General features: G+C 34.1%; 1 protein-coding gene and 1 non-coding gene across 2 annotated transcripts in view; both read left to right on the forward strand.

The window, feature by feature from the left end:
• Smp_156220 (putative receptor tyrosine phosphatase type r2a) overlaps positions 1 to 13,451 on the forward strand; it is a gene marked incomplete at both ends in the record, with an annotated part of 60,104 nt that extends 46,653 nt beyond the window's left edge. The window contains 3 exons of the mRNA XM_018798319.1: positions 7,083 to 7,334; positions 9,847 to 10,127; positions 13,100 to 13,451. Coding sequence (XP_018653273.1) covers positions 7,083 to 7,334; positions 9,847 to 10,127; positions 13,100 to 13,451 — 885 coding nt within the window. The remainder of the gene's footprint in view (positions 1 to 7,082; positions 7,335 to 9,846; positions 10,128 to 13,099) is intronic.
• On the forward strand, positions 530 to 596 carry Smp_tRNA_01866_Pseudo_TTG.1.1. Its single transcript has one exon. It is a non-coding gene (tRNA).
• Positions 13,452 to 18,586: the final 5,135 nt, after the last annotated feature.

An 18,586-nucleotide genomic window follows, 5' to 3' on the forward strand; every position in this document is an offset into this window, starting at 1 on the left:
TTTCTCTTACTTATAATCCCATAACTTTATATATATCTGATTTCTTTTCAGACAATAAATTGAACTTTTAAACTTAAACAGTCTATAAACATAGAAAATCATGAGTCAATAATAATCTAGACAATTGAATTCATTTAAGTCATTTGATTCATAAAGGATTTTAATTAAACTATTTAGTTAATGATCAAATCCAAATCAAAAATGAATATTGATTGAAGTGAATTCCAATTGATATATATATCTACATATTTAATAGTTGAATTCATTAGTCAATAATACTAGACTACCATGGAAAACCTGGAAGTATTGGATGGCTGTTTTGTCCTAGCATTGGACACCTCAATAATGCGCACACACGATTCCATCCGCGGGATTCGAACCCAAGACTTATTGGTCTCACGAGCGAACGCTTAACGTCTAGATCACTGAGCCGGCACCCAATGGTGTTAATGTCTAACTTCAACCAAACAAAACAATACTAAGTGAATTTAAACTTCACCCCATTGAACAAACAAGTGGCTATCAGGACTCAGTGGCCGAGTGGATAACGCGATTGCGTTTGAAGCGAAAGGTACTTGGTTCGAGTCCCAGAGTGAACATCAACTCTGAGATGTAGGTACATCCAGATGACGAGTCCCAAATAGGACGAAACATGCGTCCTGGATTCCACTGCTAGCCACTATCCATCTTTGCTTACAAATACATATGATCTTAATTTGAAATATTATTAAACTCTACCTGAATAATCGTTTCAATCATTAAAGATCTCTAGTGATTTACTTCAAACTGAATACATTTTCTTCAATTTACTTAATTACATACTAAATTGTGTGTGTGTGTGTTAGCGACTGAATAATTTCTAGATTAATATATCTTAAAGTTTGAATCACTTAAAAGAACTACCATTCAAGACCAAAATCAGAATATTTAATCCTAACTTGAAAATAATTTTGTTGTAAAGATTAGAAACTTGAAGAACTATCATTATAAAAAAAGGAGTACAGGTATTTGTAAACAGCTGTCTATACAAGATGTTTCATATATGTTTTACAGAGGCCATCATCAATAACTTACTTTGTCGGAGAACAAATCAGCTGATAGCTAAATAGTTAACCCGGAAAAAATATTGGAAGTGAACAGGACATACTTCGCGTAAATTACTAAACTGCATCTCAAACAAGCCATAACTTGGAATGTTCAAGGCAAAAGAAAAAAAACAGACCGAAGAACATATTTTGCTGAGAATTGAAGACAGACATTAAGATGATAAAAATGAGTTCACAACACCCAGAAAGAAGAGTTCAGGACAGGGTTACTTGATTATTCCTAGCGTTTGGCATATGCACTATGTGGAGTACTAAAAATGTCTTCAATAAGATAGTATAGTTTACAGAATTAATCATGTTCAGAAGTTAATGCAAATAACGTGATCATCGCAATGCATCATAAATCAATTAGGGTCGGTTCTTACCAAGTGCTCTAAAGATATGCTCTCCAATAGAAGTCTATGGAATTGTGAATGCTTACTTCAGATTATTTCTAAACTGGAACAAAACAGTTGTCTACTCGATTTTCAATTTCACTGATTCTTACATTTACAAATATCTGTGATAAAAATACATTTGAGTTTTAAGATGTATAACTGTATAGTCGTTTTATACAGCCAAATAATTATCAGCTTGGTATTTTCTGAGAACCTTGATAAATATTATACTAAACTACAAATGTCTATTCCAGTGCTACGAAAATCCCATTAAAGTATTCATATCTATTTGTGCATCTAAAAAGTACAATATCTAAGAGCATAATTACGCTTTGATCGTGTATGTTACAAAGATTTAGAAGTTTAAAATCGAGTCATACGAACGAATCAGTGACAATGTGTCTGAATCTCTTTGGAAAAATTAAGCTTTGTACCAGTCGTTGGAAGTCGTGATTGGTTGTAATCATTTATCTTTGTTTTAGGCAATAGATATTAGGTTCAGATAAAAAAAAATATGAAGGGAACAGAGTTGATGAGTCCCGGTTGGGATGAAACACAAATCTGTGATTTAACTACTATTTATCATCTAAAATATGATTTGATATTAATTAATTTAAAATAAATGAAGATAGAAAATTACCTTTTAACCTGACTAGTATCTTATAAATAAAACATTACGCTACTCTTTCCACTCATCTTTTCTAGTTTGCAAACAAATTTCCAGACACAGCAAAGCTAAATCTGTCAACATACAATCTCTGATATAGGCTTTACTCATTCTTTTTATGTGCTAATTGTCAAGTAGACACTTTTATTAGACGAGAAGGGGTTTTTGTGGAGATTTAGTATTTTCATAGTTGAAAGCGTGAGTCCTATTGTGGGACGAAAACGGCTGTCTAATGCTTCCAGGTTTTCCATGGTGGTCTAACTTCAATTGACTCACGCTTTCAACTTTTTTTAAACATTATGAAGGTGAATCTAACAATTATTTACTCATGTACTATTACTGAATATGTTTATTTCACAACTTTAATATATAACTAGCGACGGATAATGAGATGATACTTTATAAAACTGAACATACTGTTTCATGTGTATATGGTATTCGTCGTGGATCGACCTTATGTAAGTTATCATTGGAAGCTGAAGAGTAATACCTAATTGTTTTGTCATAATACGAAACTCTTTATAAGTACTCATTCCCATTCCTCTCGAGGACAGATCTCATTACCTTCGGGTCTTGTCCAAGGCAGTTAATCATCAGACCAGTGGGTTAAACCTCGGGTAAAGTTGTAAGTTAACAGTAATGCGAAATCCTGCATATTCTATGATAAAACACACGTACACTTCACTCTTGATTTTCATTAATATTACAAGTGAAATTCATTTGTAACAAATACTATTTACAAATTAAACAGACTTATACAGAATCCCTTTCATAAAAATACTATTTGACCTAAGTACTTACATAAAATGATAAAGTTCATACCCATACCATGACAACAACGATAAAGGACTACAGGAAAATCACCCCTAATCCTATCAGATACAATATGAGAGACAGTAATACAATGATATAGTAACAGTTACTGAATAAAATGTTAATGTCAAAATTAGTGTGGAAATTTCAGACAGCGTAGAAGTATTATCAATCATGTTAAACAATATCTAACAACAAAAAGGTGAATAGGTCACTCAGACAAGGAGTAAGGTAAGTTCACCAGACATTAGGTAGTCATTTGTGTATGAAAACTCGACGTTTTGAAACTTATCAAGATGGTGATGTTTGAAAAAGAACATTGTTACAAAGAGAAATTTAACTTTAATAGTTGCAAGCGTGGGTCAATTGAAGCTAAATCACCAAGGAAAACCTGGAAGCACTGGACGGCCATTTCGTCCTATTGTGGGACTTCCCAGCAGTGAGCATCCACGACCTCGCCTCACGAGATTGACTCATGCTTGCAACTATGAAAATACTAAATCTCCACAAAACCCCTTCTGATCTATAATCATATGCTCACTAGTGACTGACTTCGAGAGGTAAATCCTGGAGTTCTAGTGAGGAGCAGTGACCAGTGGAGTTCAAACCACGTCTGTTGCGAGATAGAAACTCACTGAAGACAATTAGTGAACGGTCGCTTAACTTCGTGGATTGGTTGGAGTTAGATATAAACACCATCGGATGCCGGCTCAGTGGTCTACCGGTCAAGTGCTCTGGCGCAACACTGGTAGGTCCTGGGTTCGAATCTTGAGAGGCGAGATCGTGGATGCGCACTACTGAGAAGTACCATAATAGGACTAAACGGCCGTCCGGTGCTTCCAGGTTTTCCTTGGTGGTCTAGTTTCAATTGGCTCACGCTTGCAACTATGAAAATACTAAATCTCCACAAAACCCCTTCTTAACTTTCATACACTAATAACGATAGGATAAGTATTCATGAATTTATAGCTCATCCGTTCTTCAATATTTAATATGTGTGTGGTATAAAGCATTTTCAGGGAGCATTGGACGATTGTTTCGTCCTAGTATGAGGCTCCTCAGCAGTGCGCTTCCACGATACCGCATACGGGACTCGAACCCAAGATCGTCGATCTTACACGCGAAGGCTTAAACTCTAGACCACTGAACCAGCATCCAATGATGTTATTACCTAACGTCAATAGATCCATGATCTTGCGCAACCTTTCAATGGTGGTCGAGCTTAGATTGACGAATAAATTCAACTGTTAAAATCACTATAATCTCCACAAATCCCCATTCTGATAATTGAGTTATCTGTTCTTACCCCTTTTAATGACTTCAATTTGTTTAATTGTGCTTAGTTATTGGTCATGAAAGATAAAATCTTACCTACATTTTGTACTTTAGTGATTTTTTGTAAAAAAGTTGTTAGGCAGAATACCAATTTATATCAATTGAGCCATAAAACGCAAGGCAATACTATCAATAATCAATTATAGTGTGGTGTGTGCTACTGATATTGACAAATATAAGTAGTATGTATCACCAATTAAAAGTGAAATGCCTGGAGGGAGAAGGTTGAAAAGATTGATGAAAGAGAACGAGAACAAGAAAGGATTGTTGTAGAAACGAAAGAACAATGCAGTGTGAAACAATTGATTGACATTTTGCAAATGAATTATTTACTGTATGGTTCTCAGATTTTACTAAGTGGTTCTGTAATTTTATGTTCATAGACATTCGATTGTCCCCCGCTGGTGTTCTCGTTCACTATAATAGGTGTGAATTTCTTTCAGAGGCTTCCAAAAAGATAATATAGTTCTATCTTTTGTTAATCTGAAATATTTTGATTGAGCTTCTGATGTGTGAGTATATAATTCAGATTATTATTTTAAACTATCCACACTGATTGTTTAGAGCACTTTTATCCTTCTCAATTGATATGACAGCCAACATTCAGTATTCAGTACTTATGATTCAAATCACGATATCATGAATAAACCGTATGATAAAATCACTGAATAAATCGAGTTCATAATGTAGTGAACGAGAACACCAGCGTGGGACAATCGAATGTATATGAACACAAAATTATAGAACATTTTAGTAAAATCTGAGAACGATACAGTAAATATGTCATTTGCAGCATGTCAATCAATTATCTCACACATCATTGTTCATTTGTTTCTACAACAATCCTTCTTTGTCCTCGTTCTCTTTCATCGATCTTCTTAACCTTCTTCCTCCAAGCATTTCACGTTCGACTGATGATACATACTACTTATATTTGTTGACATCAGTAGCACACATCACAATTTTAGTTATAGCCAATTTGTGAATATTAGTTTACCTCCTAGATTGTATTCGTCAAAGACTGGTCTCAGTTGATGTATCATTGGAAAATAGGATGCTCTGGAGAGCTATTTCGTTCTATAATGGGACTAGTCAACAGTGACCGTAAATAGTACTTTCACGTCTTGAGGTAGATTCTCGTTCTCTTTCCTTCGATCTTCTTAACCTTCTGCCTCCAGGCATTTCACTTTCTATTGATGATATATACTATTTATATCTGCCGGCATCAGTAGCACAAACCACAATAATACTAATATTTAGTATTTTTCATGAAATTCCGGAACGTTATGTTACATATTATTCATCTAAATGGATACATATATAGATGATACTTTTATAGAGTGGATAAAATGCTTAGAGCCTATTATGTCACAATTACAGGAAACACTCAGTAAATATTGTGTGTTTCACACTTTCTACATTGTCATTCATGTTATTATTGATGAACTGAATCAAAGGTATATTTTCAACGTCGAATAATTTGGAACATAATGAAATTCTCACAGTCGGAAGCGTAGTAATCGCCCACCGGTGACGTTAGATGGATAAATAAACCGTTACATTAGTTACCGAGAGTTGAGTGTTAATACGAACCCATAGATTTCATTTCACTGCATAACGATATGTAAACTGATTTACCATGAGAATAGAAGGTAATGAGTTTTATCATGTATAGAGTTCATACCCATTAAAATTTCTAAATTGAAACAAGACAGATGTATGTTACTCCTAGAATTTAAATGGTTCATTACTCAGATTTTATTTTATGATATGAATCAATTTCATAAATTTTCTAATGGTTAATTCAATCTTGTTTTCAATGAGGACAAATATACCCAACCTAACATTGGAAAACATTAGTTTTTCTGTTTGACTCATTAATCTAAATATTAAAACAGCATGACATATCTAGTTTCTTTCTCAAGATTTATCAGCGACTGTGTTCAGGAATGCATATAGTTTAAAGGTTGCTTTGGCGTTAGGCAGCTAAAGGCAGTCAGCAGTATACCTTAAAGTCACACTTCTCCCTACTATGCAATCATCTGTAAGGTGTACTTGAAGTCCTTATAGAACTGGTGTTCGCTGTGTGGTTCAAACTGGTGTTACTCATTTTCATAGTTTGAGATGTCAGGACTGAGTGTCTCAAGTAGTGCTTGATGTCTATGATAATGTTTTGATGCCTATTTCTGGGCATTACTTTATCTCTGAGTATCGGTAACTACTGTCGTGTTTGTAAAGTCTATAGTGCTGGTCGAATTCAATCGATCAAGTTTCAATTTAAGCATTCTTTAAGCATGATTTTAGTCACTACTTAGCAATCCTAGTTCAAATTGAGGTAATTCATGGTTCGAATGACTCAGAGATAACTTAATGGACTGTGGAAATAGGCAACACTTATTAGAATCCTATAAAGGTGGGGTCAGTTGTGTGAGGATATTAGAGACGCCTTACCGACGATTGCCTTATAATAGGAAATGTAGCTCCAGACAAACTCTAATCACATAATGCCTCAACACAACCCGCACATTTTAAGTCACTGAAATTGTTAGTCGAATTTCATCTTGATTGATAGAATACGATCAGTTCTGAGGGCCAAACGAAGAAGACGATGGTTGTTACTTGGCGACCAGTAAATTTATAAACAACATTACTGATGATTCATTCGTAAACAAAAAATTAGGCAGTTACTAAGCTCTTAATGTGTATTAACTCTATGAAAGTACACTTCAAAAAATGTATTCATTAACCTTCTATCATTTTACCCCACGAAAATTTCTGTTATAGGTTAATCTTAGTAAAAATCGACTAGTCAGTATAGTTCCATTTGATTGGAATCGTGTTACTCTATGTTCAATACGTGGTGTCGATGGATCAGATTATATCAATGCCAGTTTTATTGATGGTTATTTGGAGAAAAATGCATATATTGCTTGTCAAGGACCAATGATATCAACTGTAGAAGATTTTTGGCGCATGGTTTGGGAGAAGCACAGCTGTCTAATAGTTATGTTATGCTCAGTGAAGGAGAGTGGAAAAGTAAGAATACATATGTATATGTATGTATGTTTATACATTGGTACAAATCAACTTAAATTATTACGTGTATCACGGATAAGTACAAAGATTTGAATTCTGGGATACTTTGACAAGCATAAGAGATCTTTACAGCTTACTTTACAAACTGACTTTAACTAAATAACCGCTGAAAACCAGAAAGCACTGGACAGTTACGACATCCTGGTATGGGACTCCTTACTTGTGTAAGTACACGACCTCATTGGGGATCAAGCCCAGGGCGATTAGATCTCTCTCAGAGTGATTAAACTTTAGACTTTGAAGTTGGTATTTAATATTATAAATTCTTAACATATGAACACAGTGTTTGACATTTTTATTGAAACATTCAGTGTTAATTTTTTTTTGGCATGTCTAAAGACATAATCATTTTATATCAAAAGAATATTTTGCTCTATCACTTATTACCTCATATATTATTGCAATCAAAAGTAATGAATACAAAGACTTTTTAAACAGAGATGGATAGTGGCTAGCAATGGGATCCAGGACGCGCGTTTCGTCTTATTTGGGACTCGTCAGCTGGATGTACTTGCATCCCATAGTCAATGTTCACTCTGGGACTCGAACTCTGTACCGTTCGCTTTAAAACGCCATCACGTTATGCACTTAACTACTGAGTCCTAATAGTCACTAGCTTCACCTAATTACCCAAGCAAATTTTACCGGGTTCCAGTCCCGGAATGTACATCAATTCGGATGCAGGTACGTTCAGCTGATGAGTCCCAAATAGAACGAAATGTGGGTCCTGTATTCCACTGCTAGCCACTATCCATCTTTACTTTTAAAGCTTGTGACGTAAGGCAATATTAAGGTAGTCCCCACGGGATGCACATATATCAATGTAAGACTGATCAACTGAAGTCCTAAACAACATTGGGAAGATACAAGCAAACAATGCAAAGTGAACAAGGAATCTTTATTTAGAATTCGCTTCAAATTACTTGAAGCGTTAGTACTTATCTTTTTTATTACACTGTGACGTTGAAAAAGTTATGTTTAGAAAGAAGTTTAATATTCTTTAAACTAATGATGATAATATTGACTTATCAAGTTGATGGGTAAATGTTTGGTATATGAGATTATAAAATACTAAATTCGAGTCCTGATGACAGCAACAATACTGATTGAGATAAAGGTACTTCAAGCTGACGAATTTCGTATATGATAGTTCAAATCCCAGTCACTTTCATAAAGATATCATAAAAATTACAGAAAATAGGCACTCAGATAGAAACAGATACAGCGGTCTGAAATTAAGAAAATTCTTTGATGAATTGAAAGAAAGCTAATTGAAGAGCAGTTCAAATCATGAAGTCACTCAGTATTGTATTATATTGTGTTGGTAGGTATGTAATGGAAGATGACACAGTTGGGGACAACCGATTTATTGTTTAATATAAAATTACAGAATCTGTTGATGAAATATAAGAACCATACAATGAATACTTCATTTGAAAATTTCCATCACTTGTCATTCACATTCTCTGCAATACTTCTAGTTCAAAATTCACTTCTATTTGTCTTTCTAGTTTGTTCAACTCCATATTCCGAGCCTTCTGCTGCCATGTTTTCCACTTCCTATTGACATTACATACTACTTATGTTGAAAGATATAAGTAACATACACTACAAGTAGAGATTATTGTGTCTAAATATTGGGAACGATCAAAATCGGCATAGATACATTCACTCTTTGTTTTCCCTTACATATTCAATTTTAAAATCATTTGACACTCTACTCTATAAATTTATTCTTTGTTCTCGATTCATGTTATTTATGTCTACATTGAATACTGTTACCACTCCTATTAATCTATGATTCATTTTGATAATTTCATCTCATTATGTGGATGTATTATGGTCAATTAGACCGATATGTAGATATGTATCAAATTTAACATTGTTTATCTTTGACTGGTTAACCAAAATCTACTCTGTTGTTAACTAATATTCTTCATTATATTTTAATAATAGACTTCGTGCCATAAGAAAACAAGCAAACACACATACACTCATCAAATCATAATGGAAAGAATAAGCATATTTTATAATATTTATATATATTTGAAATCATGAGTAAATGGAAGCTAGACCACTATGGAAAATCTGGAAGCATTAGACGGCTGTTTTGTCCTATTGTGGGACTCCTCAGCAGTACACATCCACGACCTCACCTCTCGGGATTAGAACTCAGGACCTACCAGTCTCGCACCAGATCACTTAACTGGTAGACCATTGAGCCGGCCGGCATCCAACGGTGTTAATTTCTAGCTTCAACCAATCCACGAAGCTGAGGAGTCCCGCAATAGGGCGAAACTGCCGTCCACTGCTTCCAGGTTTTTCATGGTGGTCTAGCTTCAATTGACTCATGATTTCAACTATATATAAAAATTATTAAAAATCTTCACAAACAACCCCCATATTTTATCATATTCAATTAGTTTATATTGTATTTTTCATATTTATACAGGAGAAATGTTTTACATATTGGCCAGAAGATAAACCATCACGTTATCAATTTTTTGTAATTGATTTAACAGCTCAATATACAATGTCTAGTCATATATTACGTGAATTTAAACTGACTGATACACGTGATGGTGAATCACGTACAATAAGACAATTACAATATATACATTGGAATGAACAAGGATTACCACATACTGGTGAAAGTCTAATTGATTTAATTGGACATGTGCATAAAATTAAAGAACAATATCATTATGATGGACCAATTACTATTCATTGCAGGTAAATAAAATAGGTACTAGTATGAGGTTATGGAGATTGTTGAATTTAGATTGATATTATGAGTGGATTATTGTTAAACTACCATTGAAAACTTGAAAGCACTGGTCTTAGTATGGGTCGCGCAATATCGTGGATGAGTTGAAGTTAGACGTTAACACAATTAGGTGCTAGCTCAGTGGCCGTCCAATTCTCTCAGGTTCTCTATGATTGTTCAACATTGATCCATTCATGATATCATTCCAAAGTAGTTACTATTATTACTCATAGTTTACATCAGTTCATTGAATTAATTATTTAGACAAGTTCGTTTATTTTCTCTTGAATTAGTTTTCATTATGGATTTGAATTGAATAGGGATGAAAGAAAATCAAGAAAGATTAAATAGTAGTTGATACCTAGATCTGAACTCCTCAATAGTAGATAAATCATATCCTAACTAGAGAATGAACCTAAAATCTTTAGATTTCATAAATAATATACTACTAATCAAATTAATGTCTTACATTTTTTAGCACGGATAATGATGAATATCGTTAGTGATCCTTGTCCCACTCCAGAAATTATTAAACTTCTTTAAAATGTTAGGTGGTTGGAAGTAGTAAAAGAGCAACGCCTATGTTTAATGTTAGTAAACACTTATCAGCAAGACATAGCTGTAATCCACCCAAAAGTGGGTGCTGTCTGTGATATTCTAACTCATGTTACTGTTCAGCATATTACCATCGAGCTATTCGGGTCGTAGGACAGTGATTGTTCACTGAGTAAGGACTGATCTCATATCCGTCTGATCTTGTAGTGCTGACCTAATTCTGTCAGCCAACTACTCGTGATGTCAAGTCACTTAATATAATGGCTACATTGTAACTTAATCGATGTATTATGGTTATTATTGAAGGAGTAAAAACAGATGACATCCGTTATAAGCCAATAATCAATCAATTTTAAATTATTGAAGTCCATCATTCCACCATTCCGATTTACATCCCTGATAAAAGTGCAAAGTGCAATATCTTTAGTTTGCACTTACAACGACATGATAATAAAAATTCATTTTAAAAATTTTTTTCGTTGGAACAACGAACTCCCACTACTTAATCCTTTATGAGAGCTAATATCCGGATTTTCAAACTGAGAAAGACGGTATATCAATTGCATTGACCATGAAATTAAAAAATATGCGAACTAGTTATACTGTGGTGTGTGCTACTGATGTCGACAGATATAAGTATTAGACAAGTTCTACTATGAAAAATACTAAATCTCCACAAAACCCCTTCTGATAATTAATATAATCATATGCTCACTAGTGACTTCGAGAAAAATATCTAGGAGCTCTAGTGAGAAGCAGTGACCAGTGGAGTTCAAAACCACATCTGTTGTGAGATAGGAACTCACTGAAGACAATTGGTGAATGGTTGCTCAACTTCGTCGATCAGTTGAAGTTAGACATTAACACCGTTGGATGCCAGCTCAGTGGTCTATCGGTTAAGGGCTTCGGCTTGAGACTGGTAGGTCCTGGGTTCGAGTCTCGCTCGCGAGAGCGGGTTCGTGGATGCGCACTGCTGAGGAGTCCCATAATAGGACGAAACGGCCGTCCAGTGTTTCCAGGTTTTCCATGGTGGTCTAGCTTCAATTGACTCATGCTTTCTACTATGAAAAATACTAAATCTCCACAAAACCCCTTCTGATAATTAATAAGTATTATGTATCATCAATCAAAAGTGAAATGTCTGGAGGCAGAAGGTTAAGAAGATCAGAGGAAATAGAACGAGAACAGAGAATAATTAGTGTACAAATGAAGTCTGAGACAATTGGTTGACATATTGCAAATGAAGTATTTATGGCATAGTTCTTAGATTCTGTCAACCGAATATCTAGTGTGGTCATTATTATTAGGAATTCAGGAACGATTACAAATATTGCTCATCGTGGGATATTTTATACATTTACGGTAATCTAAATCCATCTTACTAATTAACCTGACTAAAGATATTATAAAAAAGTTATTTAAACCCAATTCATAGTTACTGCTCTCAATAATAACCCCCCGGTGCGTACAGATTCGTATTTTTGAGACAGTGTTTGTATCTTTAAGAATGTATAAATACCTTGATGATTGAAAGACTTCAATTTAAGTTTCGCACCACACTTCCCTTATTAATATAGTACGAAACACTTAACGCCCTAATTTTGGAAAAATTTCATCGACCTAGGAGATAAAAAGTTTTAATACTAACTGACAGATAATAACTATTCAGTAAGTCAGTCATTATCACTGCAGAGCCTAAACTCGCAAACCATATTTGTACGATTAGAATTAATTTATATGAATGTTAAGGGAGATCAAAATATGCAGTAGAAATGATGATAAGAAAAACTGAGCATTGAGCATGTGTTTCAAAAAGACAGAAGAAAAAAGTTATGTATATAGGAATACTGAAATTCAAGATCTGGATGAAGATAACGAGAAAGCAAACCTACACCATATCAATTAATTTCTTTAACCAAAGATCACGGTTATCTAGAGGACCACAGACAGATAGTCATCATTTGCCAGTATGGTTCATACGAACTGTCAACAACTTTATAGTCTGATCCCAGTAACTTTTAAGTATAGATAATTCACTTTCATTAGGAGTAAGTCATTTCTTGAAAAAGTTAACTGTTAATTGTGATAATTAGCACAAGCTTAAATTTATTTCTTCAGAGTTTTGAATATATTTTTACAAGTGAATCTTAACACGTATAAACTCTTCAGAACTTTAGCAATTCGTATTGAATGCCACATGTTAGATTTCTAAAATCATTTCTACTTCTACCACTATGAGATTTGAATCGATAACTGCATCTCTGTGCTAATTTGGTATGGCAATTTGAACTGTTGTACGTACGTACAAAGTTCTACGTTGTAACTAACTTACTAACTGACTGACTGTAAATCATTTCTATTCCATGTTTTTTTTATTTTTCAGTTCTGGTTCTGGTCGAACAGGATTATTTATAACAATGTGTAATGTATTAGAAAGATTACGTCAAGAATCAGTTATTGATATGTATCAAACAGTAAAATTATTAAGACAACAACGTGTATGGATGATACAAACAGAAGAACAATATCGTTTCTGTTATACAACTACATTAGATTATTTAAATTCATTTGATTTATGTACACAACCTCAATTATTAATTCAAACAACAAATACAATACAATTGAATTCACCAAATCTTAAAATGAAAATGAAGTCCTCACAATGTAATGATAAAACTGTTGTATTTGAATTAGATAAAGATTATGAATTAAATCATAGTCATTTAGTTAAATAATAATACAAGGAACTGACACTATCCGATGTTCAATGTTCAATGGATCCATTTTTCTTGGAAATGAACGATACATCCTTATATGTATATATATATAACTTACAGTTTACAAGTATCATTATTTCATCACTAGTAGGCGGCCTTCTTGAATATCTGAGCTACCTATTCTTGACATATAGATATTTTAACAAGTTATCTGTTCTTATGTTTGTTTCAATAGATCATTATATCAATTAATTAATTGTACAATCTATTCAGGTGTGTTTGGTGAAATATTCATGACCTTTTACTGTACAAGTTAGAATAGAACACAATCAGAGACATTATTCGATGTGGATTCTTGAACTGTTAACATTTAACTGGTGATCAATCAATATTTATCATCAGGATCAATCAAGAAATTGTTAATATAGATCAATTTGAAGAAGAACACATACTTTTAATGATCAGCTATCTTTTAAAGTTGAAAACAGTTGAGATAACTAAATAAGTCATAAATATTTTCCAGTATTCTATAGGTTCCATTGAATTTGTATGAATTACTGAATATACTACTATAAATATAGTTCAAAAAATGAATCCATTTGTTTGGTTCGACTAAATGCAATCATAAATGGGTTCTTAAAAGATTGACTAGTACTACATACTATTTAAGCTTGGTTGCCAAAGGAATTCTTACTGAAAGTTAGTAACTATATGAGTGAACTTGATACCTTGTAATCACATGATTTTCAATGTATTCGTGTGTATATATGCACATGCATTCACATTATGAACTGATCTTCTAGTTTAACATAATTTAGTTGTTCTGATTACATAAACATTTTAAAATGCTAAAATTAGTACGAATGATATTATAATAACTATCACTATCAGATGACATTTGTGAAGATCATTGAATAAAAAATGACACTATAAAACGATCAAACTAAGAAATCTCTTGAAAACTATGCATGAACTTCTTCAAGAGTGCGCATTTATTACTCCATCAAGCATTGAACATAGTATCCTCGGTCCCTCCATGATCACTTAATCTCTAGATCACTTGTCCCACGTCCAATGATTTTCATGTTTAACGTTAGTCAACCAACCAACTTGCATTAACTTCGATGAGTAGTCGACTAGAATCCAATACAGTTGAACACCATTATTCATAACCTCTCAATAGAAATCCTGTGATCACCTCTGGAAATCAATGAGTGAAGAATAATTTTCATAATGGAGAGTTTAGAGAGATCGTAAAAAATTATTGAAGGCAATCAGATTGGTGTGTTTTAGTGGTCCTAGATTTGACTACAGTCAGGTCGTTTCGGATTGTCATTGAAATGATTGCTGTCAAATATACAGTTCGCCAATCCTCGTATATAATCATCGACTTGAGCCATGTTAGTGAGAAATGGAATTAAATAAGTCAAATACGAGATTGGAATTTTGAATACATATATTTTGTACACTCGTTGATCTCGATAGACAATCAGAGGGACGAAATGAAGGAAGCGGAGAGGAGAGAGCGGAACGAAATGATGTGCAGTGAAGGCATGTGAGCGAACTCGATTTAATTGAGCGTTAATCGATATTTATAGTCACACAAAAATAAGCTATAAACATGTGATGAGTAGGATAAGATGTGCGCACATATACGCTGACATAAAAACTGTCAAGGTTGATAAGTGAATACTTAACAAGGTCAAAACGTAACTCAAGAAGGATGGATAAATTGGCCTGTCTAGAAGTTAGAATGTTATGTACGCTTAACGTAGTAACCGACACTATAGTGTAATATAGCAGACTGATTTCAGTTAACATGATTCTGGCTCAGTAACCTAGTGTCTAAGCGTTTGCAGGAGAATCAAGGGTACTGGGTTCGATACTTGCTGGGGTCATGGATGTTCTTTGTTATATCGTCATGAACAACACAGAACCAGGAACATATGCACGTCAGTTATAATAGCCGAAACGTATCAACAAAGTGAGATGAAATTATCTGGATAAATGCTAGAGTAGTGTGTTTATTAACAGTACCAGTGGTAATAGGAAAGCATTAGGCAAAGAAAATATGATTCGATAAAAGAATGAATTCGCGAAAAGAAATTATCAAAGAACATTAAGACTGAAGATCTGAGTGTCGACGAAAAATGAATGCATCTTCGTCGTTATGACTGGTTCTTAACAATGTCATCCAACATTTACAACTATTGGTCAAAGCAAACGCTCTAACCCAATTAGATAGTCTACACCTACCGATGCAACTCGATCCAACGATCATCAATTTAATGAAATGATGGTACGATTTTGTTTGACTGCCCTTAATTTGCTTTTAACTTTTGTCACAGTGTCAAGTTACGCGGTGGTTGAACACTTCAGTCAATCAAGAATCAATACTTTATTGACTGATTAGCTTTATTTACCCGGTACTCTGAGTTTAACTTCAGCTTTGGTCATTTAGTACTCCAAGTATACTGGGGTAACGCTTTGAAAACTCCTATGATCAAATGTTATTGTAACCAACGAATTTCCTCTGTTCATCAAATAAGTATTATGACTACCACCAAATGAATATAACATATTTAAAGTACTTTATTTATCGACTACATAGAAAAGTGAGTTTAATAATATATTTCGCATTTCGTAGACATTATTCATCATGCACTTGGATGATCTTAAATTATTTATTCTGGTTAGTGTTTTTTAAGAAAGGTTGTTTTTTCACGAGATGGGACTGCTGATCCCATGCCCAACCTTCCTTTATCCAGGATTAGGACCTGCAGTAACCCTAGAAGAGCTATAGACAAAGCTGCAGCGTCTGCAGCATAAAGGCCTCAACATACAAAACGAAGAAAGGAAGATTCTGAAATACAACACACAATGTACCAAACCAATAACACTTGATGAACATACTCTAGAAGAGGTGGGAACTTTCACATATCTAGGAAGCATCATCCGTGAACATGGAGGATCTAATGCAAATGTGAAGGCACGGATTGGCAAAGAAAGGGTCACATTCCCATAATTGAGGAATATATGGAAATCAAAACAACCGTCAGCCAACATCAAAGTGAGAATCTTCAATAGGAACATCAAGAGATTTAGTTCTACTGTAAGGAGCTGAAAGATGGGGAACCACCACAATCATCATCAAAAAAGTACAGATGTTTATAAACTATTGTCTGCGCAACATACTCAATATCCACTGCTTGGGTACCATCAGAAACAACCTAGTGTGGGAGAATACAATCCAGCTTCCAGGTGACGAGGAAATCGGTAAAAGAGGCTAGGAGCGAATAAGACATACATAATGGAAATAACCAAACTGCATCATGAGGCAAGATGTAACTTGGAATCATTAGTGAAAAAGGAAAAATGGAAGTCCAAAGAATACATTGACTCGGAAATTAAAAGCAGACATCAAAAGAATGAATAGCGACTGGAAAGAACTGGAAAGGGTTGTTTGAGACAGAGTTGGATGGAGAATGCTAATGAAGGCCTATTTTCCTTCATGAAGTCTAAAAGGCGTGAGTAAGTACTTGGATGATCTTATACAAACTAGTTAAAATAAGAGAAAATTCTGTGAATTTTTTTCAAATTACTTCAGTGATATTAAAACATTGACTGTACAATATCCTTTTACAATTCAAAACAAACCTTATCATGAGTTAACATTAATTTGATAAACATGGAAAGCTAAATAGCTTTTAAAAACTGTTTCCTTTCTGTCAAAAGCACTTCAGGTTTACACTTCTATAATTATACTTTACACTGCTTATTAATTAAAAACTACATATCCTAATCTTTGATTGTTTTCCTTTATAAAACCTTTAATACTCATTATTGTATTTCACCTCTAACGGAAAATTACTGATATTAAATGGCTGGAGACAAATGGTGGAAATCACTAGAACTAGGTTTCGTGTTCAGTTTGCACTTATTAGTAAGGTAAACCTAAGTGAGTTGATGTTCCCAGTGTTATTTGGAAAAATATTCAGCACATTGCTAACTGATCCATGGCACACGAACAAGGTTACATTTAAGACGAAAACTAATTAGTCCAACTCACAGAAATCACTTAAGATAAATTATTCATCGGGATACACGTACATCCAGCTGATAAGTCTTATATAGGACGAAACGGGCGTATTGGATTCCATTCTTAATCACTCGTCAACTTTAATAAAAACTTGTAACTAAATTGTAATGTCGCGGCAGCCCGCTCAGGATGCATATAAGTCAAACGAGACTGATAAATCACAGTCCTCAGTTGTCAACAACGTAAAAAAGTAGAAACTCTTGAAAACAGAATTTGTACACGATAAGCATGGTACTGTCTATCTGATCTTATGAACTCAATATATAACCCATGTTGACTTTTGAAGAGAAAGATACTGAGTTCTAGCTCTGATATAAGTATCAAAAATCTGGGAAACAGATATATCTAGATGACAGTTCATGAATACGATAATGTGTTCACCTTGAACTCCACTGTTAGACATAAGACAACTTTATCGACTTCTTCCTGAAGTTTGTGCTGTTGATTCCATTCAGAAGAACGATGAAAGCTCCATGACCAAACCATCCAGCTCAAAGAACAAAACTCCATCAAAAACAGATAATATCCCTTTCATTTCAAATAAAAAAATGTATAGCTAACTTCCATGTTTCACTCGACGAACAATGTCTTTTCTTATAAGCAAAGATGGATAGTGGCTAGCAGTGGAATCCAGTTTGACGCGCGTTTCGTCCTATTTGAGATTCGTCAGATGGATGTACCTGCATCTCAGAGTTGATATTCACTCTGCGACTCGAACCCAGTACCGCTCGCTTCATACGCCATCACGTTATGCACTCAGCTACTGAGTCCTCATAGCCATTTGCTTGTGCAATGAGGGGGAAGTTTAAATTCACTTAGTATTATTTGTTTGAATCTTCCCATTGATGTTAAGGACTGCAATTGATCAGTCTCTTATTGGCATATATGCATACTGTGAGTATTGCCTCGGAAAGGAAAAACACAGATTAATAGAATAAACTGGTCACTTACTCAAATAACTTACCACACATTTATTTGATATTCATCGAAAAAGCTGTATTAACACATTAATAGTAAGTTTTCATCGTTAATTTCTGATATCATTATTTTATTA

Source organism: Schistosoma mansoni, chromosome 6, assembly GCF_000237925.1.
Source record: "Schistosoma mansoni strain Puerto Rico chromosome 6, complete genome".
Lineage (NCBI taxonomy): Eukaryota > Metazoa > Platyhelminthes > Trematoda > Strigeidida > Schistosomatidae > Schistosoma > Schistosoma mansoni.